The sequence below is a fragment of the Oryctolagus cuniculus genome, chromosome 18 (assembly GCF_051225735.1).
Source record: "Oryctolagus cuniculus isolate XC-2025 breed Fujian yellow rabbit chromosome 18, ASM5122573v1, whole genome shotgun sequence".
Lineage (NCBI taxonomy): Eukaryota > Metazoa > Chordata > Mammalia > Lagomorpha > Leporidae > Oryctolagus > Oryctolagus cuniculus.
This window is the reverse complement of record NC_142884.1, coordinates 13,309,715-13,332,377: the sequence shown is the minus strand read 5'-3', so window position 1 is coordinate 13,332,377 and position 22,663 is coordinate 13,309,715. Positions and strand designations below refer to the sequence as shown.

Genomic DNA, 22,663 nt, shown 5'->3' with positions numbered 1-22,663 from the left:
GACAACCCGACAAGGAGTATCGGTGCCGTGTGTCCACATTTAACCTGCATTTGAAAAACCGCAGTAAGCATCAATTTTACAGTAGAATACAGTGGTTTTAACAGCGAAAATACTAAAGATAAATAAAAAAATGTATCAAGAGCACATTAGTTTCTTACAGTTAAGGAATCATGTCATGTGGCATGTAAGGCCAAAATTTAAGAAATAGAACTCTGGAAATCAATTATTTCAAAAAGTATGCTTGTTTAGAGATACAGACCCTTTGATAAATGTGACTCTATTTGCAATCAATGTATTTGAAGCTTATTTGGGATAAAATCATGTGGCCTAGAAGATTTGCATGTAACTTCAATGGTAAGAATTAATGCCTACTAGTTCTTGCCAGACTTGCTCACCGGGTAAGCGGATATCCTGGGGGACTGGCTTGTCCTTTCCAGTGCTCGGTCCAGGAATGTAGCGAGGCCTACACAATGAACGGCTGAGCGCGTCTTCAGATGTGGGGTAAGGGAATGATGGAAAAGGTGTTCACCTAGTAACAGGGCAAGACAAAGCCTGAGGACGGTGGAAAACAAGCTTTAAGATTTCATAAAGATTCCCTGAGGGAAAGGTGTGACTGGAGTGGGAACAGCATGGTGACAGCTGAGCTCAATAATGGCTGGGGGTCGGGGGTGCTGCTGAACAGCCCACCATGGACCGGACGTCCTCAGTGAGAGAGTGGTGCAGACATGCCACGGGGCCAAGGTTCGTGAGCCGTTCTCAATATACTTAGAAAATGTGTTTTGTTTTCTTTTAAGATGTATTTGAAAGGCACAGTTACAGAAAGAGAACCTCTGCTGGGTCACTCCCAGCTGGAGCTGGGCCCCGGCCCAAGCTGAAGCCAGGAGCTTCTTCCAGGTCTTCCACATGGGTGCAGGGGCTCAAGCGGTTGGGTGGTCCTCCGCTGCTTTCCCAGGCGCGTTAGCAGGGAGCTGGATCAGAAGTGGAGCAGCTGGTGCCCATAGGGGATGCTGGTGCTGCAGGCAATGGGTTAACCCACTACGCCAAAAGTTTGGTATTTTAGCCGGCGCTGCGGCTCGCTAGGCTAATCCTCTGCCTTGCGGCGCCGGCACACTGAGTTCTAGTCCTGGTCAGGGCACCGGATTCTATCCTGGTTGCCCCTCTTCCAGGCCAGCTGTCTGCTGTGGCCGGGGAGTGCAGTGGAGGATGGCCCAAGTACTTGGGCCCTGCACCCCATGGGAGACCAGGAGAAGCACCTGGCTCCTGCCTTCGGATCAGCGCGGTGCGCCGGCTGCAGCGCGCCGGCCGCGGCTGCCACTGGAGGGTGAACCAACGGCAAAGGAAGACCTTTCTCTCTGTCTCTCTCTCTCACTGTCCACTCTGCCTGTCAAAAAAAAAAAAGTTTGGTATTTTAACTTCAAGGTAGGCAACAACTTTGCATCCGTATTTCAGTGACTCAATGAGTTGTTGAAGGCATTCCAAAGTGTGTGAGCCTACAGTGAGTCTAGAATCACTGTCCATTGTACCCACAGCAATAAATCCAGCTAATTCATCATTATGTTACTTCCAGTTAAGCTCTGCGACCGTATATATTTCTCAGGTTTCTCTAGATGTAAATAGTAAAAATTTCAATTTTGCTAGTCTATTATCCTTTAATGGTCATAGTTTGTACCTAATGACCCACCCCACTCCCCCTTACCTGTAAGAACATAGTCTACCAATTAACAACAGGCAAAGAAGTCCCCAGACTTTGCCAGATGTCCCCTGGGAGGAGGGGCAAAATTGCTCCCAACCAAAAACTGCTTTAGGAGACTATACAAAGCAATAGGAATGCTGGGATTCGGGAATGGATTTATCATGTAAGACCTGCTCGCCCAGCACTCTGTGTGTCTTGGCGGCTTCAGAGGGTACTCTTTTTTTGGCCAAGGATTTGAGAAATTGATTGGTGAGGGCTGCATTGGTGTCTTGGCTGTGTAGTGACTTTTCTGCAGACCAGGGATTAAAGAGGGAAATTATAGCATCACACTGGGCTCTCTGAATTCAGTGAGGGTGATGGGATTTTGGTATCCTGGAGCATCAGGGGTCAGCTGGGGGCTCGTCAGCGCTGGGGACAAACTGAGTGTGTTTCTCATAATGAGTGGGAAAGCCAAAGGGGCCCCTAGGAGGGGTTTATATGGGTGCTCTTTAGGGTGTCCTGGGATGGCAATGGAGGAGGAGCATGGTAAATGCCTGTTTGACTTAAGTAGAAAAGCCCTCGGCTGATTCCATAATATCAGTCCCCATGCTCAGAGTGCCTTGAACACAGGGCAGGGTGGGTCCCCTGGAGGCAGCACCCTGATATGCTGGCCAAACTGATTTACGCTGTCGGAAACCGTCCTAGACTTCCCCAAAGTGAGTTCCAGCCAGATTTTCTGGTGGATGTGCATTCGGTAAACGTGGACACCTGGAGCGGTTTCTGGACTCTGGAACCGAATTGGCGTTAACTCCTGGCATCTCAGATTTCACTGTGGCCAGCGGGAGTGTTTACAGAGGACAATTAGTGCATGGTTCTGCTCAGGTTGGTATCTAGTGGTCTGAATGCATCCTCGAACCCAACCCATGGTTATTTCCCAAGTTCTGCAGTACGGTATTGGCAATAGAAATATTCGGCAATTCTCCGCGTGCTCATATTGATTTACTAACCCGTGGAATGAGGGCTGCTTTGTTAAGAAAGGACCGGTGGGCCGGCGCCGTGGCTCACTTGGCTAATCCTCCACCTTCAGCACCGGAATCCCATATGGGTGCTGGGTTCTAGTCCCGGTTGCTTCTCTTCCAGTCCAGCTCTCTGCTGTGGCCCGGGAGTGCAGTGGAGGCTGGCCCAAGTGCTTGGGCCCTGCACCCCATGGGAGACCAGGAGGAGGCGCCTGGCTCCTGGCTTCGGATTGGCACAGCGCTGGCCGCAGCGGCCATTTGGGGGGTGAACCAACGGAAGGAAGACCTTCCTCTCTGTCTCTCCCTCTCACTGTCTGTAACTCTACCTGTCAAATAAATAAATATTAAAAAAAGAAAAAGAAAGGACCGGTGGGCAGTAACTGCTTCATATGTGCCGAAATAGTAAACCCAAACCAGATGGCACTCACCGAGGGACTGCAGAGATTAAAGTCGCTCTCCCCACCCTGAGGGTCACAGGGCTCGTGATTCGCCCTGTGCCGACCATAAGTGAGTCTTAGAGAATGACACGGGATCATCTTACACTTGACTAGGAGCTCCCTGCGCACTTGCACTTCCACATGTGGTTCTGTTGTTGGAGCAAATCACTTGTGCTAGCCCCTGACACGTAGCACTTTGTTCTCTATCCTTATTATCCACCATCCCCCAGGGCAGCGTCAGCTTTTCCATATTTTCACGGTTTACCTAAGGATTGATGATGGCCCATGGATGTAATCGGGCTACCAGTTGTTTTTACAAACACAGTTTTATTGCAGTGTAGCCATGACCGCTGCTTGCAGCATTGCCTGCGGGTGCTTTTGTGTTAAGATGGCAGAATTGAGCACCTGACCACAGAGACTGTGAGGTCTGCAAAGCCTAAAATATTTATGTACTGTCTGCATCTGTACAGAACCACCTCCCTGACGCCTGCTTTAGTCTATTTTTTATTTATTTATTTATTTTTTTGACAGGCAGAGTGGACAGTGAGAGAGAGAGACAAAGGTCTTCCTTTGCCGTTGGTTCAGCACCGCGTTGATCCGAAGTCAGGAGCCAGGTGCTTCTCCTGGTCTCCCATGGGGTGCAGGGCCCAAGCACCTGGGCCATCCTCCACTGCACTCCCGGGCCACAGCAGAGAGCTGGCCTGGAAGAGGAGCAACCGGGACAGAATCCAGCGCCCCAACCGGGACTAGAACCCTGTGTGCCGGCGCCGCAGGCGGAGGATTAGCCTGTTGAGCTGCGGTGCCGGCCATATTAAACATTTTTTTAAAGATTAATTTATTTGAAAGGTAGAATTACAGAGACAGAGGGAAGAGACAGATGTTCCATCTGCTGGTTCCCTCCCCAAATGGCTGCAGCAGCCGGGGCTGGGCTGACCTGAAGCCAGGAGCCAGGAGCTTCCTAGGGGTCTCCCATGTGGGTGCAGGGGCCCAAGCACTTGGGCCATCCTCCACTGCTTTCCCAGGTTTATTAGCAGGGAGCAGGATCAGAAGTGGAGCAGCTGGGACTTGAACCTGCGCCTATATGGATGCCAGCGTTGCAGGCAGTGGCTTTACCTGCTAAGCACAGTGCCAGCCCCACATTAAATGTTTTAAAGTATACAGTTCAGTAGTGTTAAGTACAGCCATGTTGTGTAAAATCTCTGGGATTTTTTCATTTCACAACACTGAAAATCCATGCCCATCAGATGCTATTCCCCCCTCCCCTGCCTTGGGAAGCACCTTGCTACATTCTACAATTTTGACTACTGTAGATACTTCATCCGAGTGGAATTATGGAATATTTGTCTTAGGGCTGACATACTTCAGTTAGCATAGTGAACTTGAGTTCCATCCATGGCAGAGCACAGGATCAGGTTTCCTTTTTCTTTCTTTTTTTTTTTTTTCCAAAAAGGTTTACACATTTGTTCAAAAGGCACAGGGAATGCTCTCATTTGCTGGTTCACACAGTGGCCAGGACTGAACAGGGCCAAAGCTGAGAGCTGAGGACTTGCCTCCTGTGTGGGCAGCAGGGACTCCACTCACGAGCTCCTGGGGTCCACATCAGCAGGGAACTGGAATTGGAAGCCAGAACGGGCACTGAGCCAAAGCAGTCTGATATGGAATACGGGCATCTTAACTATAAGGCCGGGGGGCCGGCGCCATGGCTCACTTGGTTAATCCTCTGCCTGTGGCACTGGCATCCCATATGGGGGCCGGATTCTGTCCCGGTTGCCCCTCTTCCAGTCCAGCTCTCTGCTGTGGTCCGGGAGTGCAGTGGAGGATGGCCCAAGTGCTTGGGCCCTGCACCCCGTGGGAGACCAGGAGAAGTACCTGGCTCCTGGCTTCGGATCGGCGCAGCGCCGGCTGTTGCGGTCATTTGGGGAGTGAACCAGTGGAAGGAAGACCTGTCTCCCTGTCTCTCACTGTCTATAACTCTACCTGTCAACAAAAACAAAAAACAAACAAACAAACAAAAACTATGAGGCCAAACACCCACCCTTTGGATTTCCATTTTATAAGGCTGCATATTATAGTGCAAATATATAGCACATTTATTTTATCCATTAATCTGTCAGTGGACTTTTATTTTGCTTCCACTTTTTAAAAAAGATTTATTTATTTGAAAGACTGATAGGGAGAGAGGGAGAGACAGATCTTCCTTCTTCCATTGGGTCACTCCCCAAATGGCTGCTATAACCAGGTCTGAGCCAGGAGCCAGGAACTGCATCTGGGTCTCCCCCAAGGGTGCCAGGGGCCCAAGGACTTGGGTCATCTTCTACTGCTTTCCCAGGCCACAGCAGACAGCGGGATTGGAAGTAGAGCAGCCGGGACTCGAACCGGTGCCCATATGGGATGCTGGCACTGCAGGCGGTGGCTTTACCTGCTACGCCACAGTGCTGGCCCCACATTATAGTTTCGATTTGCATTTCCCTAATGACTAACGATGTCGACTATATTTCCATGTGTTTCTGAGCCATTCATATATATCCTCTTTCAAAAAATTTCTCTTCTGATCCTTTGGCCCCTTATTTAATTGTCTTTTATTATTGAACTGAGTCAGTTCTTTCTATATTCTAGGAACAGGTCCCTTATCAGATATATATACATATTTTTTTTTTTTGACAGGCAGAGTGTATAGTGAGAGAGAGAGACAGAAAGAAAGGTCTTCCTTTTCCGTGGGTTCACCCTCCAATGGCCGCTGCAGCTGGCGCACCGCGCTGATCCGAAGCCAGGAGCCAGGTGCTTCTCCTGGTCTCCCATGGGGTGCAGGGCCCAAGCACTTGGGCCATCCTCCACTGTACTCCCTGGCCACAGCAGAGAGCTGGCCTGGAAGAGGGGTAACCGGGACAGAATCCGGCACCCCAACCGGGACTAGAACCTGGTGTGCTGGCGCCACAAGGGGGAGGATTAGCCTAGTGAGCCGCGGCGCCAGCCCAGATATATTATTTACAAATATATCCTCCCATTCTGTTTATCTTTTCATGTTCTTGATGGTGTCCATTGGTGCACAAAAGTTTTAAATTTTGACACAAAGTTCAGTACATTCGTTTTTATTATTCCTTGTCATTTTAAGTCACATGTAAGAAACCATTGCACATTTCAAAGTCATGAAGGCTTACACCTATGATTTCATCCAAGGGTTTTATGGTTTTAGCTCTTAAATTTGGATCTTTTAATGCTTTTGATTTAATTTCTGTATGTGGTGTTTTGTTTGGGTCATTTAATTTAATTTTACAATATATAATTATATTTTATACAATAATTTATAATAAATCATAAATTAATTTATAATAAATATTTTTAAAACTGTAATGAGAGAGCCACCTTATGTCTACCAGATGTGCTACACTAACAAAGATAACAGAAGGGTGGGTGAGGAGGTGAAGAGATGGGATCTCTCAGAAATTGGTAGAAATGTCGAATGATGCAGATGCCTTGGCATACCGTCCGGCAGTTGCTCAACAAATGAAGCAGGTTGCCCTATGACCAAGCATTGCGCTCCTGGATTATAACCAAGATAAATAAAACATATGTCTACGTAAAAACTTGGGCACAAATGTCCACAGCAACATTGTTCATAACATCCAAAAAGTGCAAACCCAGATGTCCACCAACTGATGGAGAAATAAGACATGATATCTTCATACAATGACATATTTTTCAACAATAAAAAAGTAATGAAGTACTGATACTTACACCAACAGGGATGGACCTTTGAAATACTATGCTCTGCAGCACAAATCCACTTCAAAAGACAACACACTATAGAATTACACTCACGTAAGTTGTTCAGAATAGGTAATTTTACAATAAGTAGATTACGGATTGCTTAGGCTAGGAGGTTAGGGGAAAATTGGAAGTGACTGTTAATTGTTACCAAGTTTCTTTTTGAGATGGTGAAAATGTCCTAAAATTGTACTGGTGACTGCACAACCCTGTGAAGGTTCTAAAATTCATTTTGTGCACTTTAGATTGATACGGTATGTGAATTATATCTCAGTAAAGTTGTTACAAAAATGTTCAGTGCTGAATAGGACATAGCGTTGTGTCTCGTTAAGGTATTAATAATTAGAATATGCAGTGCAAATGAACGAGAAAAGTAAGACGGGTGAAAGGCAGAAGTACAGTTTACAGAAGAGCTGTCAAGCATTCGAGGAAATTCTGAATCTTACCATAAGTGAGAGGAATCTGTGACAGTGAGATACTACTGTATGTTTAATAGAGAGACACAGGATGATTACCCCTGGAAACGGTGTGGTGTTGCGATAAATGTCATGGGAGTGTAGACTTATGTAACCTGGAGGGAAACCCAACTACTATTTGTAAATTTCATTATATGAGTGTGCTACATGCCAATAGCTGAACCTCTAGGTAAAGTTTAATACATTTCTTTAAATATGTATCTTAAATCAAACAAATAAAATAAGCATATCAAATAAATAAATAAAGCTTAAAAAAAAAAAGACTTTGAAGCTCCGGGTACTTCCGAGTACTCCCGCCCTCGGGGGGCGGGGCTGTGTCTACTCTAGGAATTCTGGGAAATGTAGTCCGGGTCTGCGTAGCCCGGAGGCGCTTCCGCTTCAGGACGGCTGTGCCAGGGAATTCTGGGAAGCGGTTCTGGGGCTCCTGGTCGGGAGTTTGAGCGGGTGGCTGTGTTACTCGGGGTCCTCTAAGCCTTCTGGACACCGCGGCGGGGAGCAGCGGAGCGGGGAAGCGGCGGCCGGCTGCGGAGCACAGGGTGGGCGCAGTCGCGGTGCCGGTGGCCGTTCTGAGCAGACTGTGTGACCCGATTTGAGGGTCTCGGGCTCCCCCACCCACTTGTCAGTCGTGCCATTTCCTAGCCATGTAGCTTTCTATTTTCATTTTTAAAATAGTGTATTTATTTATTTGAAAGGCAGAGTTACAGAGAGCTCATCCATCCGCCGGTTCAGTCCCCAGAGGATCGCCACTGCTGGAGCTGCCCCGATCCGAGGCCAGCAGCCAGGGGCTTCCTCCAGGTCTCCCACGCGGGTGCAGGGGCCCGAGGACCTGGGCCATCCTCCACTGCTATCCCAGGCCACAGCAGAGAGCTGGATCGGAAGTGGAGCAGCCGGGACTCGAACCGGGGCCCATATGGGATGCCGGCACTGCAGGCGGCGGCTTCACCCGCTGCGCCCCAGCGCGGGCCTCAGAGTTTGTCAGTTAATTAACCGTGCCTCCTTCTCATCTTTGAAGTGGAGTCTATCATGCTGGCATCTTGACCGCGCGCTGGCTGCCAGTTCTCTCCCAGATTCCGGCATTGGCTGAGGATCAGTTACCTGAGCGCAGATTTTTCCTTAGCTAATGGACACAGTTCCTCGTTCCTCCCCTCGCGGTGACACTGACAGCCCAAAGGCACCCTCCTCAGACGTCCATCCTGAGAGGGACACTCGAGGTTCTGCCCTCAGATGTTCACCGCAGGCCTTTAGAAGGGCTGACTGGCCGAAGTGCGCCGGCCGCGGCGGCCATTGGAGAGTGAACCAACGGCAAAGGAAGACCTTTCTCTGTGTCTCTCTCTCACTGTCCACTCTGCCTGTCAAAAAATAAAATTAAAAAAAAAAAAAAAGAAGGGCTGACTGTGGGGTAACCTGGGAGGATGACTTAGCATTGCCACCGGGCACGGGCGCCGGTTCGAGTCCCGGCTGCTCCACTCTCTATTTCTCAGACTCCACATGAGTCAGGTCACGTGACACGCGGAGTTCCGTGCTCGGTTCACTTCACTGAACGTCGTGACCGCATTGTCGTGGATGGCAAGACTTCCATTCCTGTGCATCTAAAATGTGTCTCCCCTAGCAGCTGATCCTGTTAGCGTAAAAACCAAATCGACAGCTGTCACTATCATGTGTCGGTAGCGGTGTGGATACTGCTAGTAATAAAGGGTCACTGTTCCTTAACACTCCATGTTTTAAGATTCTCACGCATTTGCTGTGACTTTTTGTTTGTTCCTTAGACATATGAGAAGCTAATCTCCGTGAGTGTCCGAAGACGACTTCCGGCCAATGACAGGAAGTCACGAAAAGGATTCTGGGAATTGTAGTTCATGCGCTCCAAGACTTGGGAGATTTTTCTCTTCCTTTTTTCTCCCTCTACAAGGGCGGGACCTGGCTCTTCCTCCTCTTAGGGGTTTTGGGGAAATGTATTCCAGGACTCTGTCCGGAAACAATGGGCGGCCGCTCGGAGCGGAGGCCGCGGCGTGGGTGCCGCCCCCAGCCCTGCGGCCTTCTGGGAAATGGAGTTCTGTGTCGTCGCGGCCACTTCCGCCCGGCGGAGGAAGGCCGTCACCATCCTTCCGGTCCGGGAGGGGAGTCAGCTCCCCCGCGACCCGGCTGGGGTGGCCGTGGGTGGCGGGCGGGCGTTTGGAAGGTGGCCTCTCCCTGCCCCGCCTCCCCGGCCGCCGGCCGCGTCCCGCGCGTGGAAGCCGCGGCAGAGCTGTTGGGACGCGTGGGGTTGCAGCTGGAAGCGGGACAGTGCGCGTCGGGGGTGGCTCCGGCGTAGCCCCGGGGGCGCCGTCCGCTGCTGGACGCAAGGCCGGGGCCGGACCTCTGCCCAGCGCCCGCCTGCGGCCCCGTGCGCGCTGCCGCCTCGCGGGGTCCCTCGCGCGTGCGTGGGCCGGGGAGGATGCTGCTGCCAAGGACGTCTTCGCGCTCCCATTCGACGCGTCCTTCCACGGGCCGAGTGGAGTTGGAGTCGAGTCTTGCCGCACGCCTGGTTTTAAGGATGAGAAAAGGAGACGGAAAAAGCTTGGGCGGCTTTGCCGCAGTCGCTCCATAGTTGAATATTGGGCGGGCGCCGAGGCGCAGCGGGTAGTCGGTGCTGGCATCCCATGTGGGTGCCGGTTCGAGTCCCGGCTGCTCCACTTCCGGCTGCTCCACTTCCGATCCAGCTCTCTGCTGTGGCCTGGGAAAGCGTAGAAGGTGGCCCAAGTCCTTGGGCCCCTGCACCTGCATGGGAGACCCGGAGGAGGCACCTGGCTTCGGATTGGCGCATGCGGCCTCTGGGGAGTGAACCAGTGGAGGGAAGACCTCTCTCTCTCCCTCCCCCTCTCTCTACTTTTCAAATAAATAAATAACTAATTAAAAACAAATCTTGGACTTTTTTTTTTTTTAAACAAGGATTATTCTGTTCCCCAGGGTTTTTGCAGCGTTTTCTCGCAGCCCGTTTTCAGGGCGCCTACAGACGTGTTTATCTTAAGCTTTAAAAGACAACTCGTGTCATGTAAAAAAATCTTTTCGTTGAGCACAGAAAGCTTGACTTGACAGCTGCCGTCTTCCTTCCATTTTCCTGTAATACTCCATTGTTCGGGTCTCCACGTTACACTGTCTCAATCTAATGTCGTTTCTTTGAGGTGTAAACTGTATTTCTTTCTGGGAGTTTGAGGTGGTTCTTGTTCAGTTCTGGGTGTGTTTACTTCCTCTTGCATTCCCAAGTGTCACTGCAATTTGTCAGTTGAGGAGAGTCCCAGGAGGCTTCAAAAAGTTCATGAAAAACTAGAATTAAGAGAAAATGCACATTTCCCATGAACACTCTTGAAGCCCCTTCATATTAATTCTATTTATTGTTCTGGTTTATTATGTTGAGAATTTTCTATGTGTGAACTCATGCCTTTTATCAGTTGTAGGAAAGCCTTATAGTTCTCTCTCTCTTTAAAGATTTATTTATTTGTAAAGCAGAGTTAGAGAGGAGAGAGAGAGGAAGGGCAACAGAGATCTTCCATCCAAATGGCTGCAGCAGTCAGAGCTGGGCTGATTGGAGCCAGGAGCCAGGAGCTTGTTCTGGGCCTCCCATGTGGGTGCAGGGCCCAAGTGCTTGCTTGGGGCATCCTGCGCTGCCTTCTCAGGTACATTAGCAGGGATCTGGATTGGAAGTGGAGCAGCTGGGATCCAAACTGGTACCCATTATGGGATGCCGGTGCCACAGGGCCACCCCCAGCAGTTCTCTCTCTCTCTCTCTTTTTTTTTTTAAAGGTTTATTTATTTATTTGGAGGAGTTACACACAGAGAGAAGGAGAGGCAGAGAGAGAGAGAGAGGTGTCTTCTGTCCACTGGTTCATTCCCCAGTTGGCTGCAAAAGTCAAAGCTGTGCCTATCTGGAGCCAGGAGCTTCTTCTAGGTTTCCCACGCGGGTGCAGGGGCCCAAGGAGTTGGGCCAGCAATGGCCCTGGCCTTCTCTTAGCTTATAACTGATAGAATTGAGGCACAGGGATTTTTGATATTCCTGAGGGTATATAAGTGCTGTCACTTTCAGGAATCGAACCCAGGCTCTTCATTACAGTTCCTCGTTTTTTTTCATTCCATATGTGTGTGTGTGTATATATGTATATACACACATGCATACACACACACACACACACACATATGATTTATTTATTTTATTTGAAAGAGTTACACAGAGAAGGAGAGGCAGAGAGAGAGGTCTTCCATCTGCTGGTTCACTCCCCAGTTGGCCACAACAGCAGGAGCTGTGCCGATCCAAAGCCAGGAGCCAGGAGCTTCCTCTGGGTCCTCCATGTGGGTGCAGGGGTCCAAGGACTTGGGCCATCTTCCACTGCCTTCCCAGGCCATTGCAGAGAGCTGGATCGGAAGTGGAGCAGCCAAGACTTGAACTAGTGCCCATATGGGATGCCGGCACTGCAGGTGGCAGCCTTAGCCGCTACGCCACAGTGCCGGCCCCCTCCATATATGTCTTTTTTAAAGACTAATTGATTTGAAAGTTACAGAGGGAGATATCTTACCCACTGCTTCATTCCCCAAATGGTCTCAATGGCTGGAGCTGGGCCAGGCCGAAGCCAGGAGCCTGGAGCTCCATCCAGATCTCCCACGTGGGGCAGGGGCCCAGGGACTTGGGCCAAGTACATTAGAGGGTGCCCATATGGGATGCTGTTGTCACAGCGGTGACTTAGCCACTACGCCGCAGTGCTGGCCCCTCATCCACGCAGTGTTACTCTGCCTCTCCTTTCTTCCCGTTCTGAAGACTGGACACCTGCGTGTCAGGAGGACTCGCTTGGCCGTGCAGGCTGTTCACTGCCTGACAGCGCCGAGCCGGCACAGGTAGGAGCCGGATCCCGTCCACGCTCCGCTGTCAGGCTGCGCGTGGCTGCCTCTGTAAGCAGGGGCACCTTGTGTAATTTCTGGAAAGACCCACATGGCTAATGGCAGCTCTGACGTGCGTGTCCTGTGGATTTCTGTCCTTCCCCAGTTATGCCCTCCCGGGAGGCCGACGTTCCCCAGGAGGAACGGGAGGAAATGACCAGATTTCAGGTAAGATCTGTCTGTGTCTGCAGCTGTGGTTCTGTTTTTAAAAAATTAGGTTCACCTTTTTTCTCATCTTTCATGATGCTGGTCACAGTCAACAGGTCTCTCAGTGCGTGTCGTGGGCAGCTGTACATGTGTGTTTGGCTTTGTGGTCTGTACTGTTTATAAAGCAGTCTTGAAGAAGGAGCGGTGACGACGATGGCCGTCGCTTCCCTTTCCCATGGCCTCTTCCCTGGACGTCTGCAACTGCTTGTGTGCAGTAAAGGAAGGGGAAACTTTGAATTATGTTTTCCTTGTTTAACTGTGTCACCTGCATTTTAAGTGGTTATAGCCTGTTCTATTGAATTGCAATATCCTTTAAAAAAAAAAACTGATTCCTTGCTCGGACTTTTCAGATTTTACTGTTTTAAGAAACGGTGCAGGGACCCTCGGGGTTGTGTAAGCAGGCGTTCAAGCATTACATGGTGTGATTTATCAGACGGACGAGAGCTGTGTATTTTTTGAACGTGCACGTATATTTGTTTTAGTTACCTGTTTCTTTGCTGTATTAATTTTTTTAACAAAATATGTATATAGTTTAAGGTCCATAAACACCTCACCACCCCATCTGTCATTGCGTTATTCTTCAGAGTGCTGTGTGAGGATGTAGGTGATTTATCTTCAAACAGGAAGAAATGGAAGTGGATACATCATATAATTAACACCTCACAGGTAGCCAAACCTGTGGTCTCTGAAGCCTCTATTGGATTAGGGATTTCTGACATTCTGCTTTCAGGAATGGAAAAGGAAGATAGGGCAAGGGAAGTTCCCATTCAGAGGTCTGCGTGCGTACCATGGCTGTGTCTGCCTTGACCTTTCAGAATGATAGCCCCAGCGCTTCTGCTGTCCCCATCTCTGGGCCCGTCTCTTCTTCACCAGCTGTGGTACCTCGGTGCTCAGCACAGCTCTGCTGTGAGTGTTTTACATGCCCCTAGAGCAAAAATAGGAAGTGTCTTGGGATAAGGCAATAGCTGACTGGGGGGATGTGCTTAAACGTGAGGCAAAGATCAAAGAGCTTAAATCTCTATTCAGACGAGAAGATGCAGAAAGTCCGATTGGAATAGGAATATCATAAAAATGAAAGTAAATTTATTTTTAAAAGATCATAACTAATAATTAGATGTGTGCAAATGTTGGGGCTTCTATTTATTTATTTAATTTAGATTGCCAAAAGATTTTTATTTATTTATTTGAAAGACAGAGTTACAGAGAGGTAGAGGCATAGAGAGAGAAGTCTTCCATTTGCTGGTTCACTGCCCAAATGGCCATGATGGCCAGAGCTAGGCCGATCTGAAGCCAGGAGCCAGGAGCTTCTTCCGGGTCTCCCATGTGGGTGCAGGGCCCAAGCACTTGGCCCATCTACTACTGCTCTCCCAGGCCACAGCAGAGAGCAGGATTGGAAATGGAGCAGCTGGGACTTGAAATGGTGCCCATATTAGATGCAGCACTGCAGGTGGCGGCTGTATCCACTATGCCACAGCACCAGCCCCAAAAAGACTTTTTTTTAAGATTTATTTATTTGAAAGAGTTACAGAGAGAGAAAGAGAGATCTTTATCTGCTGGTTTGCTCCCCAAATGGCCTCAAAAGCCAGGTCTGGGCCAGACTGAAGCCAGAAGCTTCATCTTGGGTCTCCCACTTGGGTGCAGAGGCCCAAGCACTTGGGCCATTTTCTACTGCTTTTCCCAGGCCATAGCAGGGAGCTGGATCAGAGGTGGAGCTGCCAGGACTCTAACTGGTGTCCATATGGGATGCTGGTGTCTTAGGCAGCAGTTTAATCTGCTATGCCACAGTGCTGGCCCCCAAAAGATTTTTCTCAAGAGGGAATTAAGTTCTGTTTAGTGAGAGTCTAGAGACTAAAGAAAACTTTGGCTCTCCTTTGTGAAGTGTTATTTGGCTAAACCTTATAAGAAGAAGGTCTACCATCATTCAAGAATTTTTAAAGTGAATATCCTATGACTTTGTACCTGCTGCTTTTTGCCTGAGACAGTTGTAAAAGAATCTTTGCAATATTGACTATGGATAAAAATCTGTAATTAATGATATATTACGTGGGTTGGGTAAAGGTAAGTCATTCCAAGAATACTGTTCCACCAGTCGTGAAATAGGGTGAAAGCGATCATCATCTTGATGGAAATCGCTCACGTTGATTAAGGCCTTGTGATGTGCCAGACACCATTCTGAGTGCTTCACTCCTCTTCACTCACCTCATCCTGTCAGCCACCTTACGATTCAGATGCTGTCACAGAGGAGAGCCGGTGAGATAGCGAGCGCTTAAGGAATGTGTGCAAGGCGCTCTATTTAATCAAGGGCAGGGCTTTGGCATTTGAACTCAAACAGCCTGACTCCAGAACTGGTGCCCTAACTGGCTGTGAACGTGACAGTAGGTGGGTATGGTGGGTGCCTTGAGCCACCTACCTGTTACAGAAGGCTGCCTGGAATCCAAGTTTTTTCGTCCTCATTATCCTTCTTGGTACTGCCCTCCTCTGGAGGCTGGTGGTGTGTTTTATGTTGTAGGAGGCGGTGACGTTCAAGGACGTGGCCGTGGTCTTCACCAGGGAGGAGCTGCGGCTGCTGGACCTCACCCAGAGGGAGCTGTACCGGGCTGTGATGCTGGAGAACTTCCGGAACCTGGTCGCAGTGGGTGAGGACGGCCCCCGACACTGAACGTCACCTCCCTTGGGAGTCACCTCTGTGTCCTCAGGGGTTCAAGGCTTTGGACCTTTGGGAATGGCCTCCTGCTCTTGACAAAATGTTTTCTAATCCCTGGGAAAACAAGCATTGTTTTTTCTGGTCTTTCTGCTCAGGCAAAATGCTATCCTTTTAAATCACTTGCTTTCAACCAAGGGTGATTTTGTCCCTAAAGGACATGTGGTAGTTGATTGTCATAACTTGGGGAGGAGTGCCATTGCAATATAGTTGGTAACGGCCAGGGACGTTAAACCTCCTGCCATGCACAGGACAGCTCCCATAGCAGAGGTTCACCCACTCTAGACTCCCTGTAGGACCACAGTTGAGAGACCCTGTTTAAATAGACTATCAGTGGGCAACTTCTGTACTTTTTCTTATAAGTACTTTGTTCATATTATAATTGTGACCCGTGATGGGTTGTGAAATCAACCTTGTGCATTATATTGACAATTATTTCCATGAAATTGAACAATTTCAGTTTAGATAAGGATAGAAAATATCAGAATTTGTTATGAAAGACTGCTGACATTACAGCAAAAACTGACCATCTTCAGTGAGTGGTATGAGAGACAGGGTTAGAAGTGTGATAAAAACAGATGTTGGCTAAATCTCATCTGTCTGATCTATCTGTGGCTACAGCTGATTTGATCTGTCTATTAGCTAGGCCATGGCCTAGTCTGACTAGTTCATGTTCAAAAAAGTTCTTAAAATATGAGTTTAGAGGCCGGCGCCGCGGCTCACTAGGCTAATCCTCCGCCTTGCGGCGCCGGCACACCGGGTTCTAGTCCCGGTCGGGGCGCCGGATTCTGTCCCGGTTGCCCCTCTTCCAGGCCAGCTCTCTGCTGTGGCCCAGGAAGGCAGTGGAGGATGGCCCAGGTGCTTGGGCCCTGCACCCCATGGGAGACCAGGAAAAGCACCTGGCTCCTGGCTCCTGCCTTCAGATCAGCGCGGTGCGCCGGCCGCAGCGCGCCGGCCGCGGCGGCCATTGGAGGGTGAACCAACGGCAAAAGGAAGACCTTTCTCTCTGTCTCTCTCTCTCACTGTCCACTCTGCCTGTCAAAAAATTTAAAAAAAAATGAGTTTAGAGGTTCTGAGGATTACATAGGTTCTGAGGACTTGGACAAAGATGTATTTTAGTTGTGTGTTCACCTTAAATGTAAATGTAATCTTTTCATAGGGCACCTTCCCTTCAAATAAGATATGGTGTCCCAGTTGGAAGCAGAAGAAAGACTTTGGAGGAAGGAAGCAGAGACCCAAGGAAGGGGACGCTCTGGGCAGGACCATGTGGCTGTTTCAGGTAGCAGCTGGTCTGCTTCTCATGTCCACGACTGCCCGCTCGTCCAGGTGCTGCCGTCTCTCAGCAGGGTGTGATAGCACGGCTCAGCGTCTCACTGCTCAGCCACCGCACTGTCCCACCTCGCTTTTCCCTGCCCTCTCACTTCTTCACTTTTTACCCTCTTTTCTCTCTAATTGCATATACCTCATTCTACACATTTAAAAACTAAAGTAAAAATTAGGTATTCGTGGCCCCCACCGCAGAAACAGAACAGAGACGATTGTCTGTTAATGTGACAGACTGGGCCCTGCATTTTGTATCTGACGGATGCAATCTATTCTGATGTCTGCCTGCCTTTCTAGGTCACCAAGCTGCATCACTTTTGATGTGTCCGGAACATTACACTCGCTTCACTTCACTGGGTTTCATTTTCCTGCATACAGAACCCTGAGACCTGTGATCATTAGTGTTGTTATTTTTGCATAATATAGCAAGTCCTTTTTTTTTAATTTTACTTTTTTTTTTTTTTTGACAGGCAGAGTGGACAGTGAGAGAGAGAGACAGAGAAAAAGGTCTTCCTTTTGCCGTTGGTTCACCCTCCAATGGCCGCCGCGGCCGGCGCACCGCGCTGATCTGAAGGCAGGAGCCAGGTGCTTCTCCTGGTCTCCCATGGGGTGCAGGGCCCAAGCACTTGGGCCATCCTCCACTGCACTCCCTGGCCACAGCAGAGAGCTGGCCTGGAAGAGGGGCAACCGGGACAGAATCTGACGCCCCGACTGGGACTAGAACCCGGTGTGCCAGCGCCGCAAGGCAGAGGATTAGCCTAGTGAGCCACAGTGCCGGCCAGCAAGTCCTTTTTTTACCCAATCCTGTGACATTTTCTTTTTTAACTTAACATAGTATGTTTTGGGATTTTATAACCCTGCTCTGTGTACAAATAATATTTTAAAACATTGTGTATTGGTGACAGCCCAAGTTAAAGGGCTTGTTTTTATGAATCTTAAAAACAGCTTGCAGAGAATGGAGACAACTGACCTTCGTGTCCCTCTTAATTCTAGAAATAGCTCATAGGTTTACAACACACTAGAGTAGTTCATGGATTTTTTTTGAACATTCTTTTCCAGTGAATGTTGAACATAATTCTGATTCCTTATATAACTTTGATGGGTAAAGATTCAAACCTAACCTCAGAAGATAAAAGCTACTCCCAATTTCCAGAATGTGTAACTGAACTGTTAAATGTGGTCAACACCTGCATGCCAGCACTACAGTTCATCTGTCCCCACGTAGCAACACCAGGTTGGCTGCTTCCTGGTGAAACTGCTTCATCCATGCGGCCAACATACCACTTTCTCACTCCCCTGACACTCGTACCTGAATGATCCTGTGACCTGGATACAGCAGTTAGCAGTTTAAACTGACCAGCTCCAGAAGTCTAAAGACACTCACATACTGTGGGCATGAGGATAGTCCTGACTAGGAAAGGGTGGAAATTTTATATATATATATATATTTATTTACTTATTGGAAAGGCAGAGTCACAGAGAAGTAGAGGCAGAGAGAGAGAGGGAGGGAGGGAGGGAGGGAGGGAGGGAGAAGTCTTCCATCTGCTGTTCATTCCCCAAATGGCCACAATGGCTGGAGCTGGGCCAATCCAAAGCCAGGAGCTAGAAGCTTCTTCCAGGCCTCCCACGCAGGTACAGGGGCCCAAGGACTTGGGCCATCTTCTACTGCTTTCCCAGGCCACAGCAGAGAGCTGGATCAGAAGTGGAGCAGCCAGGACTTGAACGGGCGCCCATATGGGATGTCAGCGCTGCAGGCCAGGGCTTTAACCCACTGTACCACAGTGCTGGCCCCAACAGTAGGTTTTCTAAATGAGTCACTTTTACCTTTTAGAATTAGAAGCCTGTTGACACCATTCATTGCTTTCACTTGCATGAAACATGAGAGAAAGATAAATAATGTTATAAGGACAAGATCATCCTTCTGGCTTAATAAGGCATTCTCCTTTGGCCTTAGGGTAAAATTCTGATATTTCTGAAGAAAGAATATGTATTTACCTGTCCTCATCTCTGAATATTTACTTTCGATAGGTAGCAAGAATCAAAACGAATTGGAGACTCTTCGAAGATTGGCCGTAACATACCTTTTACATGAGGAGTTATCCTGTTGGCAGATCCGGAAGCAGGTTGCAAGTGAATTAACCAGGTGTCTTCAGAGGAAGAGTTTCCAGTTAATACAAGTTGATTCCATGCAGGTTTCTGGAAATGAGAATAATACAACGAGTCGTAAAGGAGAGAGCCCCAGTAATAGTGAAAACCAAGGGTGTTCAGTTTTGAGGACTCAAGATTCTTGCCAGAATAGTTGTTGGAATGCAGCACAGAATCAGAGTAGAGGTAAGCAGAGTGACAAGCCAAGTGCCCTGCGTGTGTGTGGAGACTTCATGGAGGAATCTTCGTGTAGTGAGCAGATTAGCACTGCCGCTCAGAGGAAACCCTGCAAAGGTAAGGAATGTGGCAGAGTTGGCATCAGTGATGACACGAGTCAGCAGCTGCCCGTAGGAGAAAAACCGCACCCATGCCGTGAGTGTGGAAAGGGGTTCGGCTACGGCTCAGTGCATCCCCTTCGCCAGAGTGTTCACCCCGGAGAGAAGTGCTTCAGCCAGAGTTCACGTCTGGAAATTCATCAGAGAACTCACTCAGGAGAGAGACCAAATGAATGTCGGGAACCTGCTGGTTGCCTCGGGGAGAACTCTTCTCACCCTCATCAGGCGCATGGTACAGGAGAGAGGTGCTACCGCTGTGACAGCTGTGGCAAGGGATTCGGTAGCAGCACGGGGCTCGTCATTCATGACCGAACTCACACTGGCGAGAAACCGTATACGTGTGAGGAGTGTGGGAAATGCTTTAGTCAGAGTTCAAATTTTCAGTGCCATCAGAGAGTCCCCACTGAGGAAAACCCTACAAATGGGAAGAGTGCGGTGAGGGCTTCGGCTGGAGTGTTAACCTCCGTGTCCATCAGAGGGTTCACAGGGGTGAGAAACCCTATAAGTGTGAAGAGTGTGGAAGAGGCTTTACTCAGGCTGCACACTTTCACATTCATCAGAGAGTCCACACTGGGGAGAAGCCCTACAAATGTACTTGTGTGGTAAGGGCTTCAGTCACAATTCGCCATTAACATGCCACCGGAGAGTCCACACTGGAGAGAAACCCTACAGATGTGAGGCGTGTGGGAAAGGCTTTACCCGGAATACAGATCTCCATATCCATTTCCGAGTCCACACGGGAGAGAAGCCCTACAAATGTGAGGAGTGTGGGAAGGGCTTCAGTCAGGCCTCCAATCTCCAAGTCCATCAGAATGTCCACACCGGGCAGAAGCGATTCAAATGTGAAACGTGTGGGAAGGGCTTTAGTCAGTCCTCAAAGCTTCAAACCCACCAGAGAGTCCACACTGGGCAAAAACCATACAGATGTGGTGTGTGTGGGAAGGACTTCAGTTACAGTTCCAACCTGAAACTGCACCAGGTAGTCCACACTGGAGAAAAGCCGTATTGATGTGAGGAGTGTGGGAAGGGCTTCAGTTGGAGACCAAACCTCCACGCTCATCAGAGAGTCCACTGGGAGAGAAGCCCTACAAATGTGAGGAGTGTGCGAAGAGCTTCAGTCAGGCCACAGATTTCCGGGCACACCAGCGAGTGCATACTGGAGAGAAGCCGTACGCGTGTGGTGTGTGTGGCAAGGGCTTCAGTCAGTCCCCTGGGCTTCAGTCTCACCAGAGGGTCCACACTGGGGAGAAGCCATACAAATGTGACGTGTGTGGGAAGGGCTTTCGGTACAGCTCGCAGTCTATACACCACCAGAGAGGCCACACTGGAGAAAAACCCTACAAATGTGAGGAGTGTGGGTTGGTAGGAGCTTGAATCTTCGCCATCATCAAAGGGTCCACACAGGAGAGAAACCCCACAAGTGTGAGGAGTGTGGGAAGGCCTTCAGTCTCCCCTCCAGTCTGCGAGTCCATCTAAGTGTCCACACTAGGGAGAAACTCTTTACGTGTGAGGAGTGCGGTAGGGGCTTCAGTCAGAGTGCACGTCTTCAAGCCCATCAAAGGCTCCACGCCGGAGAAAAACTGCACAGATGTGATACATGTGGGAAGGCCTTCAGCCACCGCTCACGCCTTACGTACCACCAGAAAGTCCACACTTTCTGGCCAAAAGCTTTAGCAGTGAGAAATGCGCTACTTGTGAGAGTGCAAATCTTCATTTCTTTCTGGAGTCCATGTGGCGATCAACCCTGTACACCTGTTAACAGTGGAAGGAAATTCTGCAGACTCAGAATTTCCCTAGTCATTAAAGTGGTGACACGGAGCCAGAGAAACAGGAATAGAACTCTTACTTGAGAGAGGAGTAGAAATTGGCCCTCTTGGTAAGATTCAATTATAGAAATTGTATTTCAATGTGAATAATTCCTAAAGACAGTATGTGAAAGGATGTTTTCCATACACTGACTAATTGGGTTTTTTTTTTTTTTTTAGTTTGTGTTTATTTTGGTTAGGGAGAGTTGCATTATTTTTCCACTAATATTCCTTTTATGTTTAGAGCAATCAATATTTTTACTAAATCTGGAAAGCTATGAAAAATGAATAAAATTGCTGACTAAAAATTCATGTAGCTAAGGACTCATAATATTGTTTTATATTGCATGTAAGGTTAAAAATTAAGGGATAGATCCATAGAGATGAATCTTTGAATTTCAGAAGTAAATAGGAGGCCGGCACAGTAGCACAGTAGGTTAATCCTCCACCTGTGGTGCTGGCTTCCCATATGGGCGCCGTTTCTAGTCCCAGCTGCTCCTCTTCCGATCCAGGTCTCTGCTATGGCCTGGGAAAGCAGTATAAGATGGCTCACGTCCTTGGTCCTCAGCACCCACATGGGAGACCGGGAAAAAGCACCTGGCTCCTGGCTTTGGATTGGCACAGCTCTGGCCATTGTGGCCATTTGGGGAGTGAAACAATGGAAGGAAGACCTCTCTGTCTCTCTGTAACTCTACCTCTCAAATAAATGAATGAAATCTTAAAAATAAAAAGTAAGTATATTTATGTAATATAAAGTATGTCCATTGCATCATTGTTTAATGGCCAGTGTAGAAATAACCAGATTGCCAAAGTATTTGATGGTTTGCTAACACTGGAATGCTATGGAAACATCACATGGGAGAAGGTAAATTTGTAGGAATTGAGATTGGAAGATGTCAAGAATATATTGACTTTAAGTCAGCGCCGCGGCTCACTAGGCTAATCCTCCACCTTGCGGTGCCGGCACACCGGGTTCCAGTCCTGGTCGGGGTGCCGGATTCTGTCCCGGTTGCCCCTTTTCCAGGCCAGCTCTCTGCTGTGGCCCGGGAGTGCAGTGGAGGATGACCCAAGTGCTTGGGCCCTGCACCCCATGGGAGACCAGGAGAAGCACCTGGCTCCTGCCATCGGATCAGCATGGTGTGCCGGCCATGGTGGCCATTGGAGGGTGAACCAACAGCAAAGGAAGACCTTTGTCTCTGTCTCTCTCTCTCACTGTCCACTCTGCCTGTCAAAAATAATAAAAAAAAAGAATATATTGACTTTAAAAAGCACAAAAGAAATTTTTAAATTAAAAAAAATGCAGGTAGATGTTACTAGTTATTTCCAAATTATGTGGCTTTTGCGTCATATATTTTTCCATTTAAACGTTTTGAAAGCACTTCATAAAAGTGGAAAGTTATATAGAATCTCACACCTGCAGACACTCCAGGTGTCATGTGATTGAATCATTTTTCCACGTGCATGCTCACATGGCATATTGATACCCATGGTACACATGAGTACTTTTACAAACCACATGAGTATATTAAAGATACCTTGTCCCTCGCATGAAACAAGTATGTTTCCCTAAGAGCAGGGAATATGTACACAACTACAAAACAGCATATTTGTGGAGGACCCAATATTCATGTATCAAACAACTAATGCCATCAATGATGTTTGAACTGTAAGGTCTTCCAAACAATTTTCCTCATTCTCTGGCACTGGCACTTAAACCAAATGCAGTGTCCCAGTAGCTCATGAGGAAAACCACCTGATAGAAAAATGGGAAGATCAGCATGTCCGTGTGACAAGCCGGGAGTCCAGTACGTCTAGCCGACAGGAAGGATTGGCTCCTTGGAAAGTATAGTCGGGGAGCTCTGCTGGTGCCAACAAT

At 48.6% G+C, this 22,663-nt stretch overlaps 1 protein-coding gene across 1 annotated transcript; it reads left to right on the top strand.

Moving 5' to 3' along the window:
- Positions 1-8,782: 8,782 nt before the first annotated feature.
- On the top strand, positions 8,783-21,468 carry LOC100352883 (zinc finger protein 227). The gene is made up of 3 exons (XM_070062134.2): positions 8,783-12,439; positions 14,988-15,114; positions 18,531-21,468. Exons 1-3 carry the CDS (start codon positions 12,380-12,382, stop codon positions 19,586-19,588), a joined length of 1,245 nt encoding a protein of 414 aa, XP_069918235.2. The 5' UTR covers positions 8,783-12,379; the 3' UTR covers positions 19,589-21,468.
- Positions 21,469-22,663: the final 1,195 nt, after the last annotated feature.